The following is a 25,253-nucleotide window of genomic DNA, read 5'->3' as shown; positions in this document are numbered from 1 at the left end:
AGAATATGAACTATCTAAAGCAGAAAATTTGACGTCACACACACAGTACAAAGGATTGCAATCAGATTTGCAACATTTCATTGATAATCTTGATACCAGTTCTCAATTTGTCGAGAAGCGATTAAGCCAAATATTTTCTTCTCTTGAGTTTGAAACTAATGCATTAGATAAAGTAAATTTGAAAATTGATACATTAAACAATATTTTGTCCAAGCAGGCAAGTAAAATTGCAAATCTGGAAGAAGAGAAAAATTCATTGGAGCAGAAACTGGTAGAAACGAAAGAATTACTCTTTGATTGTGAACAAAAAATTAGAAATTTCAATGAACTGCAGGAAAAAGCTAATATTGAACTGATATCTGAAAATAATGTGCTTAAACAGCATGTCTCTGAACTTGAAGTAGCAATAAGTGAAGCTACAAGTAATTGTAGACTGTTATCTACTGACCTTGAAAATAAATCAAGTGCTATAAGTGATTATGAAGGAAAAATACAAGCACTTTCTCGCTTAGTTGAAGCAAATCGAGAAACAATTACCAAATTGCAACAAGATCAGCAAAATAAAAATAATTCATTAACAAGTCTTCAATCAGAGTTTGATGTTTCACAGACAATAATTTTATCCCTTCAAAATGAAATTGCAGAGCTAAAACGATACCAGAATGAAACTGCAGAATCACATGTCCTTGAATCATCTCATAATGTCAGTAATGGACTTCAAGTTGAGATTGACAACTTGCGCAAGGAGTTGCAATTGATTGAAGAGCAGAAGAGTTCTTTACTTCAGCATTTAGAAAATTCTAATTCACAGTTGCAGTTATGTGTCAATGAAAAGATTGCACTAGAAGCAGTAGTGGAGCAGATGAGGAAGAAGTTTGATGATTTGATAGAAACAAATAAAAACTTGTCAAACTCATTTGAGGAGACACAACTTGTATTAAAAGCTAAAGAAGAAAGTGTTAATATTTTAGAGAACAAATTGCAAGTGAGTACAAGGGCATTTGAAGAATTGTGTGAGGAGTTAGAAAGGCTGAAAAGTCTTCAAACTGACTCGCAGGTTCGAGAGTCACAAAAAATTACTGCTTTGGAGCGAAGTGTTACATCTTTAAAATGTACAATAACTGATTTGTGGTCCACCTTCTCACAAATTGATTCTATTAGGGATTTTGATTTCAATTTAGCAAATCTGCCCCCAGAGTTTGATAAGGATAGTCTAAAAATAATAACCAGTTTTTGTTCAGAAATAATGAGGCTAAAAAGTTTACATGATGAGGAAAGAGAGAAATTTCAAGCTTATGCAGATGAATGTGATATTAAAAATAACGAGCTTAATGAAGAACTTCAGCTTTTGCAAAGCAAGTTGAAAAATTATGAAACTGTTGGGCATAGTGATGAAAAGTCTGAAGAAATACAAATGAAAAAGGATGTTATTTTACCTGTTGGTGTAAGCCAAAAATTGGACAAAGAATTGCTACTTCAACAAAATCTAGATTCTATGCCTGTACTTCCTGATTATCAAAAAGAAAATGAATCTTTAAAAGAGGAAATACACTCTCTGAAGCTGAAAAGTGCTAAAATGTTGACAAAGTTGAAACTTTTTAGAGATAAAACAGATAAATTATCTGATGATCTGAAGTCAGCAAAAGATTCAAATGAAGAAATTAGGCATTTGTATAATAAATCAATCAAAAATGAAAAAGATTTGCAATCTGTGATATCTTTGCTGAAAGGTGAAAATGAAATGCTCTTGAGTAAACTGCAAGCCATGGAAGCGAAACAACTTCAGATGGTTGATAAATCAAATGATATTGTCTCCCAGCTGAAAGAGCGCAATATGTTGCTGGATGAGGAATGCAGCAAATTGAGGAAAGAATTGCAAGATTACAGGTACACATGGGAGCAGTGTAGTATTTCATATGAGCTTCAGAAAGAAGATAATGAACGGTTAAGAACTAAACTAGCTCAAGCAGCAGAGGAAGTCGAACTCTTCAAATCGAAAGCATCAGAGTTAAATTTGCAGCTGGTGCAGTTAGAAAAGGAAAACATACATCTCAGACAAGAAACTCAGAATTTGCAAGAACATACAAAGATGCTCTTATCAGACAATGATACTTATCAAGGCTTAACTGAAAGGTTAACTGCTGCAAAGAGTGGGCTGGAACAGAAAATAATTGATATGAAAGAAAAGTTTGTAGCAGAAAAAGCAGAATTGGAGAAAAAATTAGATCTTAAAAAAAGTGAAGTCGCTGAAACAGGCATTGAATTGAGGGGTCTTGATGAACTTGAAAGCGAAAATACTTCTCTTAAAAATTTGTGCGAGGAATTGAAATCTGATCGACAATTAATTCAGAGAGAGCGAGATACGTATTTAAAAAATAAGAATTTGCTGGAGAAGGAAAAATTGTATTTGCAACAGCAATTGCTAGAAAAAGTTGATGAAATTGACAGAATAAATTGTCAGTTACAAGAGGCTATGAGCAATAGATCTCAATCAAATGTGCAATCAGTAATGGATGCATCTCTGTCTGGAACTGATTTGATTGAGCAGTATGAAGAAAAAGTCAATGACCTTAAAGAGGAAAATCGAAGCTTGAAATCAAAACTTAATTCACTTACTCAAGAACTGAACTTAACTAATAAGAAGTTTGAGTTTTTGCAAAATGACATTCAAAACAAAGAAAGCGTGTATAGGGATCAAATATCAATTGCAGAAAAACAACTGGTTGCTTCACAGCAAAGTAGTTCAAGTTTTGACACTAAAATGCAGGTTCCCAGCAATGATGCAAACTTGCAGAATGAGTTGCAGCAAGCAATGAGCAGCTTACATCGCCAAGGCCTAAGATGTGAAGAGCTCAGTGTGGAAGTCAGCAGGGTAAACCAACTTTTATTTTAACGAATAAATACCTTTTAATATTAAATGAATGAATTATCAACGTTTTAATGCACAAAAATTGCAAATAACTGAAGACATGGTGTTTAGGGGTTACAAAAAACCCCTTTTTCAATGCAAAGAAGTGTGTGTTTTCGGATGAAAAGTCATCAGAGGAATGCAACTCGGTGGAACAGAAGACGGTATATATAGCAAAAAAATGTTTTTTCCTGATGGAATTATGTAATGAATTTCGGCTCTAGGTGTCATTTTGTCTTGTTTATTTTGTTAATTTCTGTTTTTTGCTATTTATACTGTCTTTTGTTCCACCATCTTGCGTTCCTCGGATGACTTTTCATCAGAAAGCTCATACTCTTTTCATTAAAAAAAAGGCGTGCTGAACACTTGTCTGCAGTAATTCACAATTTTTGTGCATTAAAACGCTAGTAATTCATTCATTCAACTTTTATTTTGTTTGAAATGTATTTATCATTCTGTAAAATTCTTTTATTAACTCATTTTTATAGCTAAACAGATGTTTCATTGGGATATAAACATACAATAAAATCCCATTACAACAAATACCAATAAAACAAAATATCCATTTTAACAAAATAAATTTTCAATCCCAATTCAATTTCCATTACACTGTTTGAATTCAATTGCATCGAAATTAACTTTACAACAAACAAAATTTGTAATACCTTGAAATTTGTCATAATGTATTTCACTCTACAAGTAGTTCAGAGATAAAATTAATTTAACTAGGAAAAATTAGAACATGTTAGTATGCTTTTTACTTTCTTCTATATCTAATATATAGAAGAAAGTATTGGATTCGTGCAAATTTTTGAATTTCGAATTTTGACGGATTCGAACGTTTTGAGGTGTGCTGAGTCCATTTCGACCATTTTTGGAAAATGTCTGTCTGTCTGTATGTGTGTGTGTATGTGTGTGTGTGTGTGTGTATGTGTGTCACGTCTGTGTGTGACCAGTTTTTTGTGGCCGCTCTACAACAAAAACTACCGCATGAAATCGAACGAAATTTAGTACACGTATGTGCCCCTATGTGAACTTGTGCCCATTAGTTTTTGGCGCGAATTCCTCCAAGGGGAGTGGAGCAATGGGACGTTTTTCGAGTTACGCCTGCTTGCTATTCCTCAGGAAGTAACTGGCGGAATCAAACAAAATTTGGTCCATATGTTGGTATTAACAGGAACAGGTGCTGATTCAATTTTGGTGTCAATAACTCAAACGGGGGCTGAGCTATAGAACGTTTTTTGTCGTCAATTGTGACTGCTGTATCTCAAGAAATAATGAACGGAATGAAAGAAAAATTTATCGGCAAGTAGCCCTTAGTGGGTATAAGAACTGATTTTATTTTTGTGTCAACAGCTGAAAAGGGGGTAGCGCAATCACCCGTTCTTTTTTTCCATTTTGAGTGCCCTATCTCAAGAAGTAATGCTACGTTCTGGTTGAAATTTGGAATATATGTGAATCCATTTGTAAACAGGCTTTGGTTCAATTTTGACGCCGATCGCTCCAAGAGGTGTTGATTTTTTTTTTTTTTTGCGAATGAAAATATTTTTATTAATGCAACAATAAGAAAGATAAATCGTAATAGATTGTCGTCTGCGTATTTCTCGTGATTTTAATTGTATGGAAATGATAGGAAATATTATCTCAATGATTTAAAATTTTTAACTGTTGCCATCTTATGTTTGTTAACAAATAAAATATTTGTAATTAATTCAAGCAAGGCTTTTAAAATAACTTTCAATTTTCGCTCTTTGCTTTGCTTTTGCAATAATTCAGACATTGGGATAGTCGTCTTTGCATGTGTAATTTTGTTTTTGTTGGGAACATTGCTTCCTCGTCAAGCATGGGGAGGGATCAGAAAAAAAAAGAAAAATATAGAAGAAAGTTTCGTGATGGCCACAACATACTAGTTTAATGAAACATTTGAGTACATATTTAGTCTTGCAGTAAATTTAAGATAGGTTTTCCTATTTATCATTTGTAAATTGTGAGTTTTTGATAATTTAATGTAACTAATTCAAGTGATCTGATTTTTAACCAAGTTGTGCAATCTATCTGAATCATGACAATAACCTTGTTTCTTAATTTATTAATGTCCAAAAGGGTTAGGTGTATTTCAAAACCATAAAGTATGTGCAAAAAGCATTTTGATGGTTCATTGAAGGGACTTGTAAAAAATATTTTTCAAAATCAATGCTCAGGTATTAAATCGTTTGTCTCTTAAAATCCTCATTATTAACAGAAGACAGACCTTAAAAATCCCTAGTAGAGTATGAGAATATGTTCCTTAAGATCATTGTTAGAATAAAGGCAATGGAACCTAAAAATCCTAATTCTATTCTGGTTATTAGCCCCTGCAAGTTACCCGTAGACTAAAGACAACTGTTCCTTAAGAATATTAAGTCACCAAAAGTCTGCATCAAAACAAGAACAACCCCTAAAAATGCTCATAGAATAACAACATCTGTTAACATTACCACCAGAATAAGGATAGCATGGGCTGTCTCAATTATAGCTTTGACGTATGTGCACAGGAAGGCAATAAATGAAACTATTTATTCTAAAGGAAACTCATTTCATCAAGTTAGTACATGACCCCACTTAATTCTTCTGGGCCGTGACAATCGTTGAAATTTATGGCAATAAAGAGGGTGCTACAGGGACCCCCTGTTTCCATTACGTTGCCATTGATTGGTGTATGCACGGGTTCCATTCAGCGCCTTTTGCGCTCAAAATGGGTGACGTCCAGTAAAAAAAAACTTTGAAACATTAACATTGATTGGTGGATGCGTGAACTGCATCGGTTTAACACAGAAAAGTAAAAAGTAAGGGCCATAAATTGTCAAGGCCAGTTAAGCGTCATCGCCATCTAGTATAGCCATGGTTAATAATCATAAAGTTTGTGTGCGTTAGTTATAAATTGAATCTTTATTCCTGAGTTCATTATGAAAATCATGTACTGAAATCTTTTCAATCCTTTTTATTTCAGCTTTTAGAAGAAAGAAATAACTTACAGTGGAGGTTACAACAGTGTCAACAAAATACTCTTCAGAAATCACATGAAAGTAACCTTCAGTCGTCTGAATGCCTGACGATAGAGGTTAAAATTTAACTTATATTTTGCATATTTATGCTTGTTTTATGATAAAGTGTTTTGTACTCTTAAGAAGAAGATATTGATTTTATTCTAAATGCATGTTTTTAAGTTTTATGTAAAAAAAAAAAAAAAAACTACAGGTATGCTTTTGAAAATCTTTTTCAGGTCGAATCTCCCTCTGGAACCAATTTTGAAATGAACCAACTAAGTCATTCCAATATCAAGTTGCTTCAGGAGCGGTAAGTCATTCATTTGTATATACACACACACACACTCACACGTATATATATATATATATATATATATATATATATATATATATATATATATATATATATATATATATATATATATATAAATCAAACTTGGTTAACGCATAAAACATTATATAAAAACAAATTTAAGGTTCAATAACAGTACATACAGAAAACAGGAACAATACAAACACAAAAACATCACAAGTACAGGGCTGCCACTGCTGACTAAAAAAGCGACTATTGTGACTATATTGAAAAGTTGCGAACTATGACGACTATTTTAGCCTAAAATAAGAAAAATAAGACAAAACGACTATTTTGTAAAAAAACTGCTACTATTTCAGCTTAAAAGCTACTAAAAATGTAAAAAAAATAAAAAATGTTGAAAAAAGGAAGGAAAAACAAAAGTTTTTTTAACTTTTATGTTTTGAGACTTAAAAAAAAAAAATTACTGGCTGTAATGTTTTCATTGTTTTATAAATATCTCTAATGTATGCACACCTTTCACATTCTTATCATTGAAATAAGATTGGTAAGAAACCATATCAGGAACACCATTTATGTGTAAATGGTTAGAACTCTACTTGTCCAGGTGATCCCACTTATATACTATGCAGCTGAGGTATGTCTATGCATCAAAGTATAAGTAACATGATTTAATATTAATCCTATTTAAAAAATATTGGAGGACTATTTTAGATACTATTTTTCTCATTTGGCGACTATTTTGCAGACTATTTTTCATTTAAGATGCTATTAAAATGACTATTTTTAGGTCCATAGCTCAGTGGCAGCCCTGCAAGTACGAAAATAATCATCATAGTTTGGTGTCTAGGTTGATCATTAGAATTAGTTTTATCTCACTTCATATGCTGTTCCAACTCTTTTTGTTTATCTCGCTCCGCTTGTGGCAGCTTTTCTGCCGGGTTTGTTGTTGGATTCAGGGAGCCATTCCCCACATATATGTATATATAGGACCGTCCTGGCCTGATCGGTAAGGCATGGGACTTGTAACAAAAGGGTCTCAGGTTCGATGTCAGTCGGTTGAAGATCTTGTGTGTTGGTTAATGGTGACTGGGACATGTTAAATATATCAAGGTCAAAATGTCCTCCAAGTCAATACCTCTGGGGGTGCTGGACCAGGGATTAGATTGCTTGGCTCCTGGTCTAGATAAAAAAAAACAGAGCTGTTTTCAGGACTTCATCCAACCGGTAAAACCACAAATAGTGGTAAGTACGGGGCACCCTGGAGTATGATATGATATATGCATACATTTTGGATTTTTTTTTTTGTTATGAAAGTAAAGTGTCCAGATATTTTAGACAGTTCTGTTCCTCATAGACAGAAGGGCGTAAGTCTCATTAAGATAATTTTACAGGGGAGAGGAAAAACTTTTTTCTGACGCATGCAAAGATGGGACGTGCACTCTTTTCACCCTTGTAAAAATTGAAAAAAAAAAAAATTTAAGAATTACATTCACATGGCTCGATGCAGAATAGGTTTCTATATAGAATGCACTAATAAACAGAAAATCACAATTTTTGGATTTACATCCTTCTGGCTCTAAGGTACAGAGTTAAGATTTTGACTGACTAGTAGGATGTGTAAGGTATGTTATTTTTATTTAGGTATACCAAACATTTAGTATTCAATCATTTTAGAAGAGGCTCAATTTACTTATAAAAACTACCTGTTAACTTTGCAGAGTGTATTTTCAAAATATTGGAAGCAAAAAAGAGTGAACAACAGGGGATGGAAGAACATATTAAAGATGTTCAAACAAGGATAAATTAAATGTGCAAGTGCACCTATGCTGACGAAACTGGGATTGACACCAAAAATAAACCAAAGAAACAATTCTTTTTTGGTCATGTAAACAATAATAAAGCAATGTTAGAAACACACAAATTTGAAAATTAATTGCTGACAAGTGTTCCTGTATGCGAATTTAGAAACACAACCGCGTACGCAGGTCGCACAGATGGCGCTACGATCGATTGGCGAGGAGAAACGTTTGGGAAGGGATTCATCGCCAGTCTTCGAGCCGCAAGCGCAAGTCGCGATTGCCGCTTAAATTTCTAACTTTTTTACAAATTCATTTCTATTTTACTAATGATTTCATTTACGAATGTTTGCTGCAGGATAAAAATGAACTTATATTGCCTAATAGTACCAAACTTAATTATATAGATAGGCATGAATTAGCTAAAATTGCTTAGGTCCCAAATGTGCAGCCCCTATTTTTTTTCTTGGCTTAACTGAAACATCATCTCTGAGATGGAACTTGAAAATATCATATTAGACAGTGAAGTCAATGAAATCAGTGACACTCTTGACTATCAAGAAATCAAAAACGAAATACAGGCACCATCTACTAGTTCTCAAATTATTAATACCTCAGCTGAAGATAAGCAGTTATTTGTAGACGAATTAAAACCACTAGTGTCATATGAAAATATTGACAAAACAAAATTAACAAAGTTGGCTATTTGATAAATATCAAAACGGGCACATAATTGAATCAAAAATTAAATTTAATAAGTAAAATTTTCCCACACAGACGGAAAGGTAGAAAATTAAAACTACAACTGACATCTATTTCAAGAAGTGGAATGCCCAAAGGGTCAAACAGAATCCCCGCAGGGAGACCCTTTAGGTGCAAAGCACAATATAAAGCCAAAAGAAATCGTAATCTAACTCAAAAAATAAATTTTAATAGAGCTAATGCAAAAATCCATAGCATTTTGTATTATTATTATTATTTTTAAATAAAAGCATGTAGTAATACTATTATTTGTTTCTTTTTTTTAGTAATTTTGCAAAACACTAGCTTGTGCACTGAATAGAACATTTTTCAAACATTTTTTCCCTTTTAGAGCTACAGATCATAATAAAAGCAAAACTACACATGTGTTATTACTTAAAACGTAAACAAATATATTAGATACAAAAAGCAAGCAAGGTAAGAAGAATTTTCTAAATCATAATTAACATTTACTAAAAGCACTTTTTAATAATCATACAAGATATATGCAGCATTTAAATCTTTTATGTGCAATTATTACACGGATTTCAATGAAAAATTCAATGGAATTATAAGATTAGCATATAAATTAAACAACACATTTCTCCCTTTATTTTTATTATTATTATTACTTTATTTTTAATACATTCTAAGACAGTTATTTTTCCTTCCTCTCTTAGAACCATTTTGTATGAGATAAAAGGAATATTGTTTTAAGTGTAAATTCTACTTGCAGTAGGTTTCTAATTGATATCTATTATTTGAGAGTAGAGAAGTTAAAAAAAAAAAACTATTTCATCTCAGATGCACAGAAGGAAAGAATGGGATCCTCATATCATAAGATGCAAAAAACAACTTGCTAATTTTGTTCAAGGTTAACTGCTAATGATATTTGTGTGTGTACACCCTCGACTATGCTTTCCAAAGACAATGAACACAAAATTAATTTGGTGACCTGTTCTGCTTATGCTAAAATAATAAAATGTTTTGATATTTATGTATTGATGCAACCAAATCAAATTTAGGGTGATAATATCTGTTCCTCTGAGCCAGATTAGCGTTAGTCCATTTTCGTTACTTTTCAAGAGAGAGCGAAAACGTTTGTTTAAGGCATAGAAAGGATGGGACTTGCGCTCTTTTAACGCAACTAAATATTTGTGAAGGAATATCTTTCATAGAATAAGGATCTCATATGTTAACACGGAATGATATTCTACATTCAATGCAGTAATAAAGTGAAGATTGCAAATTTTTGGAATCATGTTAGTCTGGCTCTGAGGTGTAAAGTTACGGTACAAGATATGCGACATACAAGGTGAACAAAGAATATGGAAAAGTTTCGAAAAGGGTCAGAAGGGCATATATAACAGCATCACAGTCCAGATATGCCATATGAAAGAGGTAGCGGGCGACATTGTGTAGGACAGTTAAAAGAGCAAAGGCTTTTCGTTGCTGTGGATTCATAGAGCATGCTGTACTATAGCATAAACATCTCATTACTGTTCAATAGAGTGCAATCCGCATCAGCATAAACAACATGTTCTGGATTTCTTTAGCAGTATTAGAGCACTAGGTGCTTTGTAAAATCTCGATGCAGACAGCTTCTCAGTATATTTCTTCGACTACCCAGCAAAGTACCCTCTACAACTTTCAGCCTGTCCCAGCACACCACAGAAAAATACAAGGGAGGGGGTACATCCCCACTGGTAAATTTTTAATATTCAAAAAAGTTCAAAAAAGGCCTTTTTAGGCTATCTTTGATGCTAACAGGAGGGAGATTACCAAGATGTGTAGTAAAGGATACGTAATGAAATCAATCACCCCTCCCTTGAAACATTTGTCCTTGCAACATGCTTTTTATTGTGCAGTGTTCTCAGTGCTCGTGCTTGTCCCCCTTTTTTTCACTTCACACTTCATTCAAGACTTCGAGATAAAAGAATATTCGAGTAATAAGTTTCGAGTTATCGAGACTGTATATGATATTCTTTCAGCCCATTTCTAACCTTGACCAAACGATTTTCATTTTATTTACTGTCACTATGCTTGTTCATTGTCCTATTGAAGTTATTCACAGTTGAGTCTCGATAACTTGCAGTGTTATAACCCGAATATACCAGGGGTGTCTGCCTAGGGCGGGGGTTTTGGGTGTGGTCATGGCGCAAAGTGTGACATTAAAATTTTTAGGGGTGGGGGCTATTTTGAGGGATAGTTTTCACTTTTTTTGGGGAGAGGGGTCTTCCCGATATTTAGGGGAGTGCGCCCCTGCTCTTAGGGGATGGGAACCCCTGAATATACCCTTCACCTCAAACTTTTCACCGGACCCCAAACTCTTGAGAATACTGTAGGAACCTCTTATAGCTTAAGCTACCAATAACTCGAAGCTTTCTACCGGTCTCTTGGGACTTCGAGTTATCGAGATTTGACTTTACTTAAAAAATACACAAACAAAAAAACAGTAAAAAAAGAAAGCAGTTAAAATACAACTAAGGGTTTTAATTCAAAATCATTTGAGGCTGTTGCTGAAATGTACACAATATACATAACCAGCTGAGTACCTTTAAATACCAATGAAATATGTCTACAAACTAGATTAAGATTTTTTCTTTCTTTTTTTTTTTTTTGTTGACACCTCAATTATACTTCAATTGCCGAAACTTCTACTTTCAGTTGACACTTTAAACGAATAAAATCACTACTTTTGATAAACCAAGCAAGAATCAGTAATTAAATTAATGAAAAATCTGCAAATATTTTTTTCTTGCATACATGCAGTTTAAAACGTGGCTTTGAAGAATTAATTTCTAATGTTAAGCAATTTCCAGTTTAAAAACTGAAACATCGTTGATTTTCATCGCAACGGCAATCCAACCCAGAACTTTCAGATGCAAAGAAGAAATTCACAAAAGAATATTTCAGAAATACGATGTAAATAAAGTTTTGTTCGCTGGTTGAAAAACATCAAAGTTTGTAGCAAAACAACCGATTTTGACCACACACCCATTCATATCACATAATCAATGAAATACCAGCAACAAATGTAAATAAACAGACATCACATCATTGCGCACGCGCAAGTACCTCAAAAGCGATATCGCTTCCTTGGCGCATTTACGCGAGGAGTCGAACCGCGCCAAATGAAATGCGATAGTAGCGCCATCTGTACGACCTGCGTACGCGGTCGTGTTTCTAAATTCGCTTCCGGGATTGCAAGGAATTCCATTTTTAAATGCAAAAGAGGTAAGGATACGTATTAAAAAACATCTCACAAAAAGTTTTTGTTGGATATTTATTAATCCATGAGCTCACCTCTTATGCGTTAAAAAGAGGAAAAAAAAATAAGGTTTTAAGACTTTTTTCTCAGTTGAATTGGCAGTAGTCACTTCCTTCTGCCCATTTCCGGAAAGAAAACGACTAGAAAAGGTAGTGTTTGTCAATTGGTTGCGGTGTTCATTCACTGGATCGGGACATTTTTTTTTCATTTAACCCAAGCCCTCAAAGAAAAAACAAAAAACAAAAAACTAGTACAGAACCATAAAAGTTCTCTGAATTTTAAAACTATAATTACATATGTCACCTAAAATGTTTTTGTCGGATGTCTTTTAATTCATAAGCTGGCGAATTTTGCAATGAAAAGGGGGTTCCTTGTAATCCCAAAACACGTGCATGTAGTAATCTGCAATTTTTGTTGTTGTTATTTCTTATTTTTGCTTTTGCTGTTATATATTTGTAAAATGCTGCAGTTTTTAACGGTATTATGAATTTTTTAAAATGAGATTCCGCTTAAGTGCTCATGCACTGGTTGATCAACCCTATGTTTAAAAGGGTTAAGGGGGGTTATAAAAGGGTTGTTATAAAAAGTAGCGTGACAAGTAACAAGGGGAGGGGGTAGGTCTGATGAAGTGTGACGCTTTGTGACCAAGAGGAGGGGGGTCAAAAAGTGTGACATCATTTATGAACAAACACTTATCCGTGTACAATATTTCCTTTTTTTTTTGTAAAATAGAGTAGATAATTTATTTTGTAACCTTCCCAGGAGAGTGCAGTAGTGGGCAGTAGCTTTTTTTTGAAGTCGAAGATACTAAACAATTTGAAGTGGTGTAAAAGTAACCCTCGAGGCTCAAAGTTACCCTGACTTGACTGTATGGGATGTTTGTAATAATATTTTCATTTTCGTTTTATTTGATAATGAAATTAGACTTATGTATTTTTAAGTAGATTACAGCAAAGTGAGAAGACATGTCAGGAGTTGCGTAGAGCAAATGAAGCCTTAGACCAAGCACTCATTCATGAAAGAGACCAAAAGAGACAAATCGAAGAAGAGCTTGGCTATGCACAAGAGCATTTAAACATTGAAGCAAAAGCATCAGATGAGGTATTAAGTGCTTTTGTCCACATGTATTCACGGGAGGGGGGATTTAATTTTTATATGAATAGCTTATTTTCCTTTCAAGAAAAATGGATTATATAAGCTTGCGTTATTTGTTTCATCTGTTAAGTTGTTTTTTGTTTTAACGTGACTTATAAATTTATAAATGAAAAGTTTTTTTCCTTAACTACAAATTACATTAATTTAAATATTGATTTCGAATGGGATCGTTTCCGAAATTTAAAAGTATTTTTTCTGAAAGAGCATGTTTAAAACCATAGGATCTGACCATTTTTTAAATAATTTGACTAAGTTTAATATTTAAAAAAAAAAACTTTAATCAGTGTGTTTTCATTGTTTACGCTTCTGCCGATGACATCACAAATGATGAAATGCCATTCACTGATGGCATTAGCCGAGGCCAATATTTAATTTGCTTCTTTACTCACGTGTTGGCAACAATATGGTTGATAGCAAGCGTAGAGCTCAATATTTAATTCGTTACTTGATTATCATGACATGGAAACGTGGTAGACAGATGCGCCAAAGTACATCATTTGTGGCATCATATAGACCATACCTTATTTTCAAAAATGGACATTTTAAAAAATTAAGCATTAGGAAAATGAAAGTTTTTTTTCAAGCTCCAGTCCATGTTTTTTTTTTTTTTTTTGCTTATTCTTTCAATTTCAGTGTCTAAAAGTTGTACTTTTGACTGAAGGAAACAACCCTATTGGTTGAAAATTATTTAAACATATTGCAATGTTGAAATTAGAATTGGTAATAAAGGGATAATATTGGAAGGCATAAGTTTCCAACTACTCCCTGCACATGCCTTGTTAAGAAACGAAGGGAGAAATTAGTTCAGTGCTCCTCTAGTTGCCTGTTCTGAGTTTTGTTGGTTTTGACCTTAATAAATTGCAGATTCAGGACTGTCCCTGCACAAGTCCTCTTTGTAGGCATGCCCCTCTTCATAAAGGCACTTTATCAAATTCTTAGTACCATTATTAAGAATGCTTATAACATTGAGTTCATCCCCAATACCTGTACAGCTTTTATAAACTTTTATGTTTTTAATCAAATGGGACTGCCCATAACACTCCATTATTGGGTGCTTTTACTTTTAGTATGCACTAGCAGTACCTGCACGGCTTTGCCCGTAGCAGAAAATTAAAATGTCATTTGGTTCGCCTGTATATTTACAAATAATGGATGATGAATTTCTCTTCAATTTGCTATGTTCATTTACTCACCCATGTTATGGTAATTTGCACGTCTTTGTTTTGATAATTTGCTCAGTAAACTGTTCTAAAAATTGGAATAGGAAGGGAATAAAATCAAAATTTCAAAAAATTACTTTGAGGTGCACGCCCCCATGTTACAAACTAATTTTGTGCTAAATTTCCTGAAAATCAGCCAAGTGGTCTAAGCGCTATGCTTGTCTCTGAGATCCAGACTTTCAGCTTTATTATTAGTAAAGATATTAAAAATTCTTTCTTTTTCAAAAAAATATAGCTTTATATAATAATCAATGAGGGTTTGAACAAATAAAATGCTTTTAAGGCTAAAATAATCAAATACTACTTTATGAAACCTTCCTCTAATATTTTACATTTGAAATGTAGAAATTAAATCAAAATGATGCATGAAAAATTTATGATAATCTCAGCTTTTATCAGTTCTTGTCATCTTTTTTTCTTGCATTTTATGAAGATCCCAATCTGCTCAAAGTTTTATCCTGTAAGATGAGGCTTTTCAAAAACTTTTCACTGTAAAAAATCTTTCATAGTAGTACATTTGTTTTATTTCTACCATGCACGGTGTCAAGTGCTCAAGAAGGGTAATTGTTTGTTGGTTCGCTAAGCATAATGTCCCCCCCCCCCCAAAAAAAAGTATATCTTCTTTGAATATTTATAATGGCTGCACTATTTTGTCTTCTTTTCAATTGTTAGGCTTAAAATAATGTCTGAAATCAGACTAAACTTTGAGTTAAGAAAATTCATTTTTAAGTGCTAATGAAAAACTGAGAATATAAGAAAAAGACTAAAACGATTCAGAAGAGACTTTCAAGGAAATGTACCAACAAATCCCACAATTATTCATTTGCTGAAAAAAATTTAGGCAGAAAGGAACTTAAGAAGGTCAATAAGAACCAGTTCAGATAACTATGATCATCCTAAGGCCTCACAAGAGAAAAAAAAGTCCTTGAATTGCTCCTTCGTTCTCTTAGAAATCTATTCAGCAAGCCGCTGGTGAGTCGGTCAAGTGTCCATCACGGTGCAAAGCATGCTCAATAAAAAATATTATTCCCAAAATTGTGCACACTCTTAATGAAGATGATCATGACTTGAGAATTGAATTTTGTTTAGCCAAGCCAAATCTGCATAGGACAATGAATTCCTATGAACCCACCTAAGGTCTTTGGTTTTGACCTCGATGGGTTTTTCTGTGGAGACATGTCAAACACTTTAAATTCAACGCCTCTGTAATGCTGAATGCCTATCGCTTTCTCACTTTAACACAGAGGAAAAATGAACTCAAAATGCGGGAACGAGGACCAGTCAATGTTGGTACAAAGGCCACTGCCATCTATCAAAAATATTAGAAACTAATAGAGATTGGAAATCAATTGGTTAATTTCTAAATTTTAATTTTGAAATTACCAATTAAATTTGAATTGTTTGGATCCATCGCCGTAGCAAAGCCTTTGTCGGATTGTCACTAGGTGATGCTGTCCTCCATACCACAACAGCACAAGCACAAGAGCACAAGAAGTCAACGCAAGCTTTGAGGAGAGCTCATTTTTTGAGGCATTTCGTATTATGGGTGTGTTGTTAGAATCCAAAACCAGCTACATTCATTGAGTTGAGAGCAGCCATTGTCAGGGAATATCCATGAATGTCCCACTACATTTCTGATTGTAGTGTTACTACAGAATTAATTAATAATAGTGTTTTTTTTTTGATTGAAACAGCCATCACTAGTAATCAGTTAAAAGTTGTTTTTGTTGCATAGGCAGATTGCTTTTTAAAAATATTATTATTTAAATTTTTAATAAGTAATTTTGCTTTTTTAGTATCAAATTTTACTTGGAGATCTTGATGAACCAGAGTTATTTGCTGAAACAAACTTCTCTATAAGTAAGTTATTTTTCTAATACACTTGAATTTTTTGATTTATTTCCATCATGCATTCTTCAAAAAATAATTCTGTATTTTCTAGGTCGAAATGTGAAAACACATGCCTACAAATTTCGAAGATGGCTGAATGGTCGAAAGTAAGGAAATATGCTGGAACGCAATTAAAATTTTTTATAACTTGTTATGATTAGACTGAAATGCTATTTAGAGCATAATTTTTGTATTATAATGTATTATACTATGCATAATTTTTCATATTTTATTTTCATGAAATCAAAATTTTTTTTTAAAATTATTATATATTTTATCAAAATGCCATGAGAAATGATCTTTATTCATAAATTATCTTAAGGGGCGTCACCAGTTTAGGCAGCTCAAAAAATCTACTTTTTTTAATGTCATAAAATGTTAGTAAAACTTTTTAAGAATGTGCTGGCAAACTTTCGGTGAAAAAATCCAATTAGTTCCGATGCTATGAGCACTTAAGTGACTGGAGATTCGAAAACGTTCACAGCAGTTTTTTTCTAACGCGTTTTTCTCAAAACAACTTTTTTCAACTGGTGGACATTCTAGCGCAAAGTGGTATTGACCAATCGTTCTGGAAAATTGTCTGAATATTCTTTATTCAATTAAGCTCAATATGAACCTAACTCTGGGATGATATTATTAATAAAAATATTTTTTTATTGCAAGAAATGTGAAAAGAAAAGGGTAAAGCATGACATTGTATTCAAACATCTCAAAAACATGCAATTTTAAACTTTTTTGATTGCAATTAGGTTTATATTCTTAGGAAATATGTTGTTTATAAGGAAGAAAAATTGTAATGATTACAAATAAAAACTGTGGCTTCGTTAATGCCCACCAGCAACAAGCTCTGATGGTGACCGCCCAATGACAGCAGCTTCTTACTACAGTATTTCTGGTGGAACTGACTTGAAAATATAACAAGGTGTACTTCAAAAGACGAAAAAATAATCCTCCAAGTTTAAACAAATTTCAATTCTTTCTTTCCTGTTAACAAAATCCATAAGAAACACTAAAATTTCAGCCTCCCAAACTGGTTTTCCCCTTAAGAGAACCCTCATTTTTAAAAAAACTTCACCTAGACCTCCTTTTTATTATGTTCAAGCTATGTTTATCATCTAAAGGAAGTAATCTTCAATAAATAGAATTTTTAACTTCTACACTTTTAGAATTTTTTGTTATTACTAAGATTTTCCCCATCATTGATTAGAAGTTTCTGCTTACTTTTTTCTCTATTCATTTTCAGGATTTTATCACTTACATTTATGCATTTTTACTGCATTTTAGTTTCCGTCCACGGTTATATCTTCTGTTAAATATTATGCCATTTATTAAAAGTAGTGTGCACATATGTGAGGCAGTTTTTATTGCACACTTTTGGTTTTAATTAAATTCAAAACCAAATTTCTTCATTACTTAAAAATTTATTTGCTTCAGATGTGTTAAATATATTTTACATTTAAGAGAAAAAAGTTTTTATTTGTATGCATTTTTAAAAATGATTTTATTATTTTTTTTCCTATTTCCATTTCAGGAACTACCTGTACAGAACTATTAAAGGCAGAAAATATCCACAGCTGATATATTTATTTTACATATTTTTTATTCATGTGTGGTTATTAATGTGCATATTTTAGATAACAAATTGTAACATAAAAATAAATATATTTTCCTAGGGTAAAAGATCGATTTTGTATTCTGTGATAGAATTAATTTTTTGTTATTGCTTTTAACTAAAAATTCAGCAACTTGTATTTTTAATCTCTGCATGTAAATTTGCATTTATTTTTGTGTTGATTATGAATGTAATTTTTGTGAAAAATATTTTAAATATCTGTGCATTTTATTGCACTTTCATTGCATATTGTTAATGAAAGTGCGAAAGATCATATTCATACATCTAAGAGCTAAATTTTTCAGGCGAACAAAATACTATTTTTTTCTTTATGATTTGTTCCTATATTATATGTTTTTTTTTTTTTTTTTTTTTTTGCTTACTAATTTTAATGTATGAAACAAAATCTTATCAAAAATGCTTGATAATGTAATAGTGGAAAAAAAAAATGGAATTTTTGACCTATGCCAATTTTTACTTTCTGCAGTGATGTATGATCAAATGTGCAACTAATTTTGCAACTTGTTTGTTTTAGTTTATTTACTATTTTTGTTGTTGTTTAGAATTTAAGTTTATATTTATTGTTTTTATTTTAAATTAATTTTTTGTATATAAGTTTTGCATGTGTCTAAGTTGAATGCTGTAAAAACTCAATTGTTTAATAGTTAACAAGATTTATCTTTGCTTCTTTTAAGGAAACAGATTTTTTTTTCTAAAAATATGAAAAATTAAGAATAGTGAAGTATAATTTTGTTGCAAGTGTCCAGAATGGGTAAATAATTTCTGCTCACAGTAAAATAATTGCTCAAATGTTTCAGAAATGTTCCTGCGTACAAGATTATTATTATTAATTTTTTTTTTTGGAAAAATAAGTCCATGTCCCTCCCCTTAAATTATTATTATTATTTTTATTTTATTTATTTATTTATTTATTTATTTTGAAATTTTATTAATAGGAAAATATCTGACTACTTACAAGTTAATAAACTATAAACTTTTCCAGTTTCCACCACCTACTGAAATTAATAAATGTATTTCAGTATCCCCTCATTTTATTGAGCTTCACTAAACGCAGTCAAAATTTTTTGAAAATTGTTACATTTGAAAGTGCAATGCCATTAAAACCTTACCATATTATGCAATTCAATGATGGATGAGATGTTCTTTAAAAGAAAAAGTAAAATGCTTGCTGTATATGCAAATTGTTATATTCTTATGTTACGTAACCCTTCTCTCCCCCAGAGTAAAACATAAAATAAATAAATGGTAATTATAGGCCTGGCCAACAAAAACTATGCTTTTACTAGAGGTGATTGAATAACATAAGCTTATAATATTCCAGGTGCATTGAAATAACAAATTGATTTAATTTTCAGTTAATATAGTTCAATGTATCAAGGTTATTTATTATATGCTACACAATCATATGACACACCTTTAATTGGATGCTTCACTTGCTGAAAGATTTAACTCCATAAAACAAAAAGTCAAGAAAAGTGATGAAGAAGATAGCGTATGAAAGAAGATAGCGTATGAAAGAAGATAGCGTAACATAGAAGTGAATAGGCCCTCGTGTTACATTTTCTGCCATCGCAGGATCAGAAATGTACTGAACCAAAAGTTTAATATGAATTCACATTCTAAGCATTGATTAAGCAGTATTTAAGCAGATTTTTTTAAAAAGTGGGGTTAATCGATTTGGCAACTGAGGCATCCAATTAACCCTTAGAAAAAGCAAAGCTTCTATTGGCCAGTCCCGCGACTACCTTAGTTTTGTTTTTTAATGCTAAAAAAACAAATTACTCAGCTGGAAGGGCTTGAATCAGCAACGTTTTGGTTCCCAGCCGAAGTCCCTAGCCAATTACACTACTTAGTCTTGACTTTAGATGAATTAAGATAAATAAATACCTTTGTGCTGAATAGTAAAGTCAGACCAAACAACGTAAGTAGAAGCACAAATTTGTAAATTACAGCAGACACGTGTTTCGGCGTTACAGGGAACGCCTTTTTCGATGCAAAAAATAATGAGCTTATGGATGAAAAGACATCCGACAAAAGCAAAAGCTAGGCTTTTGTCGGATGTCTTTTCATCCATAAGCTCATTATTTTTTGCATTGAAAAAGGCGTTCCCTGTAACGCCGAAACACGTGTCTGCTGTAATTTACAAATTTGTGCTTCTACTTACGTTGTTTGGTCTGACTTTAGATGAATTGTTTAGTGTCACTTTAAAGTCTAAGACAGGTGGTTCATTTAAAGTACCTACTTTGTACTTATATTTTTTTATATTAAGTTTTTTCCCAAAAAGATAAGTATTCTATTTTTTTTTTTGAATTCTTGTTGCATATTTAATTGTATTCCTCAGAATAATGGAAGCCATAATGGCATGCATACTTGGTCTAACAATTCCACAATATACTAAGGTACAAAATAATGAGTTTCTCAGGGACGCCCCTAACTCTAATTTTTGAGAGGGAGAATTTTCGATTTTTCGAATAAAGTGCCGAATTTTAACCAATGTTAAAGTGTGGGCATGGTAACAAGCCTACATCTAATGATAATAACATTATAAATAATTATAAATGCATTTTCAAAACAATGCAGCATTGTAATGCTATCTCCAAATTTGCCGACTCCTCAGACAAAATACTGAATCAGAATTTTTTTGGGAGCTCACAGTGACCTCCCATGAACTTCCATCAATGCACCCTTGGAAGGTTGTACTGCACATCTTCCATGTTTTTTTCCTTCTCTGTATTCATATGCTAATTTTATTGAGCTTTTTTTCCACATAAAAGTAAATAAAGCGGACATGATTTTTCAGTATTTTTACCGAATTTAGTATTTTTTCATACAATGAAGTACTGTATGCAGGAAAGAGTTTGCAGGCTTAATTCAAGATCTATCGATTAATTTCACGTATGAGCCATTCCATTTCAGATCAGGCAGGGTCTGTCACATGACCATCACCGATTTTTTTGAAAAAATTACAGTAGTTACAACTAAGGGACATATCAAATATCCCAAAAGGATTTTGCAAAAAAAAATTTTTTTCTTCAGTTACAGCCTATTAAAATTCTGCACAAAATCCGCCATTTTGGAAAAAACCGGCAAAACACTCCATTTCAAATGGACATTATTTCAAAAGTATTTAACCTATTTGAATAATTCTTTTTTCTAAAAATAAATAAGGACCCCTATATCCTCCAGACATCATTTTTAAAAGTTTAGTTAGGTTTTTTGATAAAGAAAAAAAATCATTTTTGTCGCGAAAAAACTGCATTTTTACCGATTTTATGATTTTTTTTCTCCATGAAAAAAAAGTTTTTTTTACTAAACGGAGATGGCAGTCTAAAACCCTTATATGATAGTTTCATAACATATTTTATTATAATCCTTGGATGCATACAGCCTCGGAAATATAATTTGAAATTTTAAAAATTTTCAAAAATTAGCGATTTTTGAAGTGATTTTACTCAAAAAACCCATTTTTTAAAAATCAAAAAATTGGCTCATTTGAACCCCATATAATGCTTAACAAGTGGGTAGACACCGCATCCCGTATTTTTTCCCATAAAATGTTTTATGATTTTTTGAAAGTGACCTTATCGCCCATGGCATGCATGTAAAATAAAAATTTCTAATAATTTCAGTCACTGAAATTCTGATGAAATTAATACCTAATAGCTACAATAATGGTGCACTTTATCAGCAACAAATAAAATTTTACTGACTTTTAATAATGTAGCAGTATCAAACCGCTTCTGATGACCCAGTCAATTCGTCTTTTTGTACTTCGTTATATGAATATATTTTTCTGCTGATCAGCGCCTAATTGTTATGCGAGCTGAGATCCCATACTTCCATATTTGTTTCATTCAAATTTTTGTATTTTTGACCGAATTCAGGCCACTTAAGCATTAAAATAAGTTCTGAAGACTATAGGGATCCCGACCTTCTTTTGTTAGAAATTGGATCCCTGGCTATAATAGCTACCTTTAGTGATCTGTTTGGTTACCTCAACTTACAACCATGTTCAATTAATTATTTCTCTCATAAAACAGTGGGCTTTTTAAATTCTTAAACTACAAGTGAGTTTTGCGGTATGACTTTAGTATACATATTTTCACGTATAAAAGTAATCATACTAGGTAGGATCCAAAAATTATGTGACAACATTCGCCAATGTCAAACCAAAGCACGAAATTAAAATTAATCGTTTTAAATGCATTGTATTGTTCTTCCCTTTGATGGTTTCCCCTGTCGCGTAATTGAGTTGAAGAGAAAGATAATTGAAAGAGAAAAAATATGATTCGTTGCTGCATATGAAAGTAACGGTGAATGCATAGCTTTGGAGACAAAATAAAGTAATATTTATAAAAAAAATATATAAATATAGATTTTTACTGTTACTGATAAAGTACATCATTATCGTAGCTATTAGTCATTAATATAATCACCAAAGGCTCTTCTTCTACCTAAAGGCTACACACAGAGTCTTACAAAAAGACGAATTGACTACGTCATCAACAGCGGTTTGTTACTGATATAGTATGAAAAGTTAGTAAGATTTTAGTTGTTCCTGATAAAGGGCACCTTTATTGTAGTTAATAGGCATTAATATAACCAGAATTTTAGTTACTGAAATGATTAGACATTTGTATTTTACATGCATGCCATGGGCGATAAGGTCACTTTCAAAAAATCATAAAACATTTTATGGGAAAAAATACGGGATGCGGTGTCTACCCACTTGTTAAGCATTATATGGGGTTCAAGTGAGCCAATTTTTAGATTTTTAAAAAATGGGTTTTTTGAGTAAAATCACTTCAAAAATCGCTAATTTTTGAAAATTTTCAAAATTTCAAATTTTATTTCCGAGGCTGTATGCATCCAAGGATTGTAATAAAATATGTTATGAAACTATCATATAAGGGCTTTAGACTGCCATCTCCGTTTAGTAAAAAAAACGTTTTTTTCATGGAGAAAAAAAATCATAAAATCGGTAAAAATGCAGTTTTTTTGCGACAAAAATGATTTTTTTTCTTTATCAAAAAACCTAACTAAACTTTCAAAAACGATGTCTATAGGATATATGGGTCCTTATTTATTTTTAGAAAAAAGAATTATTCAAATAGGTTAAATACTTTTGAAATAATGTCCATTTGAAATGGAGTGTTTTGCCGTTTTTTTCCAAAATGGCGGATTTTGTGCAGAATTTTAATAGGCTGTAACTGAAGAAAAAAAATTTTTCGTGCAAAATACTTTTGGGATATTTCATATGTCCTTTAGTTGTAACTACTGTATTTTTTTCAAAAAAATCGGTGATGGTCATATGACACTTTTCATACCTGCCTGCCTGATTTGAAATGGAATGACTTGTATTTATTTAAAATAGTTGGCTATGTTGGAACAAAGCCATGTGTGAACTTGCAGGTGTAGTACAATGTACTAACGATGCTGTGTTTGCTCGAAGAGCCCTTCAATTTCAGTATTTTTCACTGTATTTGAGTCACATGTCTGATAAATAAAAAGAAAATAGATGATTAAACGGATGAATCTTATGAGTTAAACATTTTTAAAAATCAAAAATGAAGTTGTGTATTTGTAAGGAGAAGAAAGGCATGAAAGAGAAGCTTCTTGCTTGCAATAAAATTTAATAAACATGCAAATATTGCCTGACAACATGTCTTTATTCTAAAAGTTACTTCTTAAGATTGCTTGCTTCTTAGTCTACAACGAGTTGCATTTTATTTGTATTTCAATGTGCATGCAGTAAAGTAATATTTGAAATTGAAATAACTAGCTCTGTGAAAGATAAATACATGCACAAATCCAACATTGTTTGGCTCAAATTTGCAATGAGCATTTCTTACATGTGTTTTAGAACCAGAAAAGACAAATTGATGCTAAAAATGGAGCTTGCTCTCGCATTACTGTGAAGAAATGTTTCTTTCCAATTACAAAACACTTTCTCCCTATAATGTGAAAGCTTATAAATGCTAGCTATGTATTAATCCTTTCAATATCTCAGATTGAGTAATTTCTAAAAGGACACCTAGTAGGTAGGCTATCGCTATCCCCAACTTATGATGACTTGCTTAACTATCAAGAGATGGTGCCACCAGTCACCCCCACTTACACAATCTGGATATGAGGCTGGAGAGGAAAGAACTTATCTCCACAGTCTTCTACCTATGGTAAAACTGTTTACAACAGGTTTTTCTGGACAACAGCAAGTGTTCTGGACAACTCTCAAACACGTTCCCCATGTCGTGCACTTGGTTCGTCTTTTCGCCTCTGGTAATTCCAGAACTTATGTATGAAATTTTCATTAAAAAGTTGTAGCTTACAATGCTAAATTTATCAATACATAAAGAATAATTTAATAAGCTTGAGTATAAAATTTCTGATGTAGTTCATTTATCAAGCTGTCATTTTGCTTGTTTTGAGCTTTATTTTAAATGCAGCACACCTTTTTAAGCATAAAAATGCCTTAAAAGAGAAATAAAGAGCTTTTTTATGAATTGTATTGAACTTGTATTCTATACTTTTGCTAAATTATCTAAATTTAAAACATTTTTATTACATTAAAGTACATGTTGCAGTTTTTAATCATTGGTTGATCAAAATTGGATACTTCCAGTGCTAGTTTTATGTCTCTAAAACATTGTACTATCATAAAAAAGTGTTTTTGCTTCAAGCCTGCTTATTTATTTTATTATTTATTTATTAATGTTTTTCATATTCAAATAACTATCAACCAATTGCATTTCTATTGATCATCTTCTGACATGAATTTTCATTTTGCAATTGATTTCACGTGTGCAAAACGCATCTTCAAAACATTTTCTTTTTGTTTTTTTAAGTACCCAAAACCTCTATCTAATTCCCTCTTTTCCCCAAAAAAGAACTTGAATGTTATAATCATGTATGTTCAAACAAAAAGATTTTATTCAACATGTAATGATGAGCTTTTTTGTTGATAAATAGTTAATAATTTTAGTGAATCAATCCTTATGAATTGAATCATTATTTCCTTTACTCACGCATCGTCCACTGAGAATAAAAATGAGATCAATATGTTGTTCTGCCTCAAAAACCAGAACATACTCGTATAAATGCATTCATTTTATTTCGCAAAAAAGTTTATACTCATACATTTCTGATTTTTCTTTTACTTGGATTTTCTATACAATAAACCACTCCTTTAGTGGTAGCAAAATTTTTCGAGTTCATTGATCTGTAGGAATAAAAGAAAAACATTACTTTAAATACTCATCTAATTAGTCAACTTTTGAAATGTAATGAAATTTCCACC

The 25,253-nt window shown here is 32.1% G+C and overlaps 1 protein-coding gene across 1 annotated transcript in view; it reads left to right on the top strand.

The window, feature by feature from the left end:
* LOC129230445 (repetitive organellar protein-like) overlaps positions 1 to 18,305 on the top strand; it is a 56,969-nt gene extending 38,664 nt beyond the window's left edge. Inside the window, exons 15-21 of the mRNA XM_054864843.1 lie at positions 645 to 2,872; positions 5,898 to 6,008; positions 6,171 to 6,244; positions 13,000 to 13,159; positions 16,230 to 16,293; positions 16,376 to 16,430; positions 17,855 to 18,305. Of these exons, the coding sequence (XP_054720818.1) occupies positions 645 to 2,872; positions 5,898 to 6,008; positions 6,171 to 6,244; positions 13,000 to 13,159; positions 16,230 to 16,293; positions 16,376 to 16,430; positions 17,855 to 17,957 (2,795 nt within the window). The 3' untranslated portion in view covers positions 17,958 to 18,305. The remainder of the gene's footprint in view (positions 1 to 644; positions 2,873 to 5,897; positions 6,009 to 6,170; positions 6,245 to 12,999; positions 13,160 to 16,229; positions 16,294 to 16,375; positions 16,431 to 17,854) is intronic.
* Positions 18,306 to 25,253: the final 6,948 nt, after the last annotated feature.

The sequence above is a fragment of the Uloborus diversus genome, chromosome 9, assembly GCF_026930045.1.
Source record: "Uloborus diversus isolate 005 chromosome 9, Udiv.v.3.1, whole genome shotgun sequence".
Taxonomy (NCBI): Eukaryota; Metazoa; Arthropoda; class Arachnida; order Araneae; family Uloboridae; genus Uloborus; species Uloborus diversus.
The sequence above is the reverse complement of the archived record's forward strand: the minus strand, read 5'-3'. Positions and strand labels throughout refer to the sequence as shown.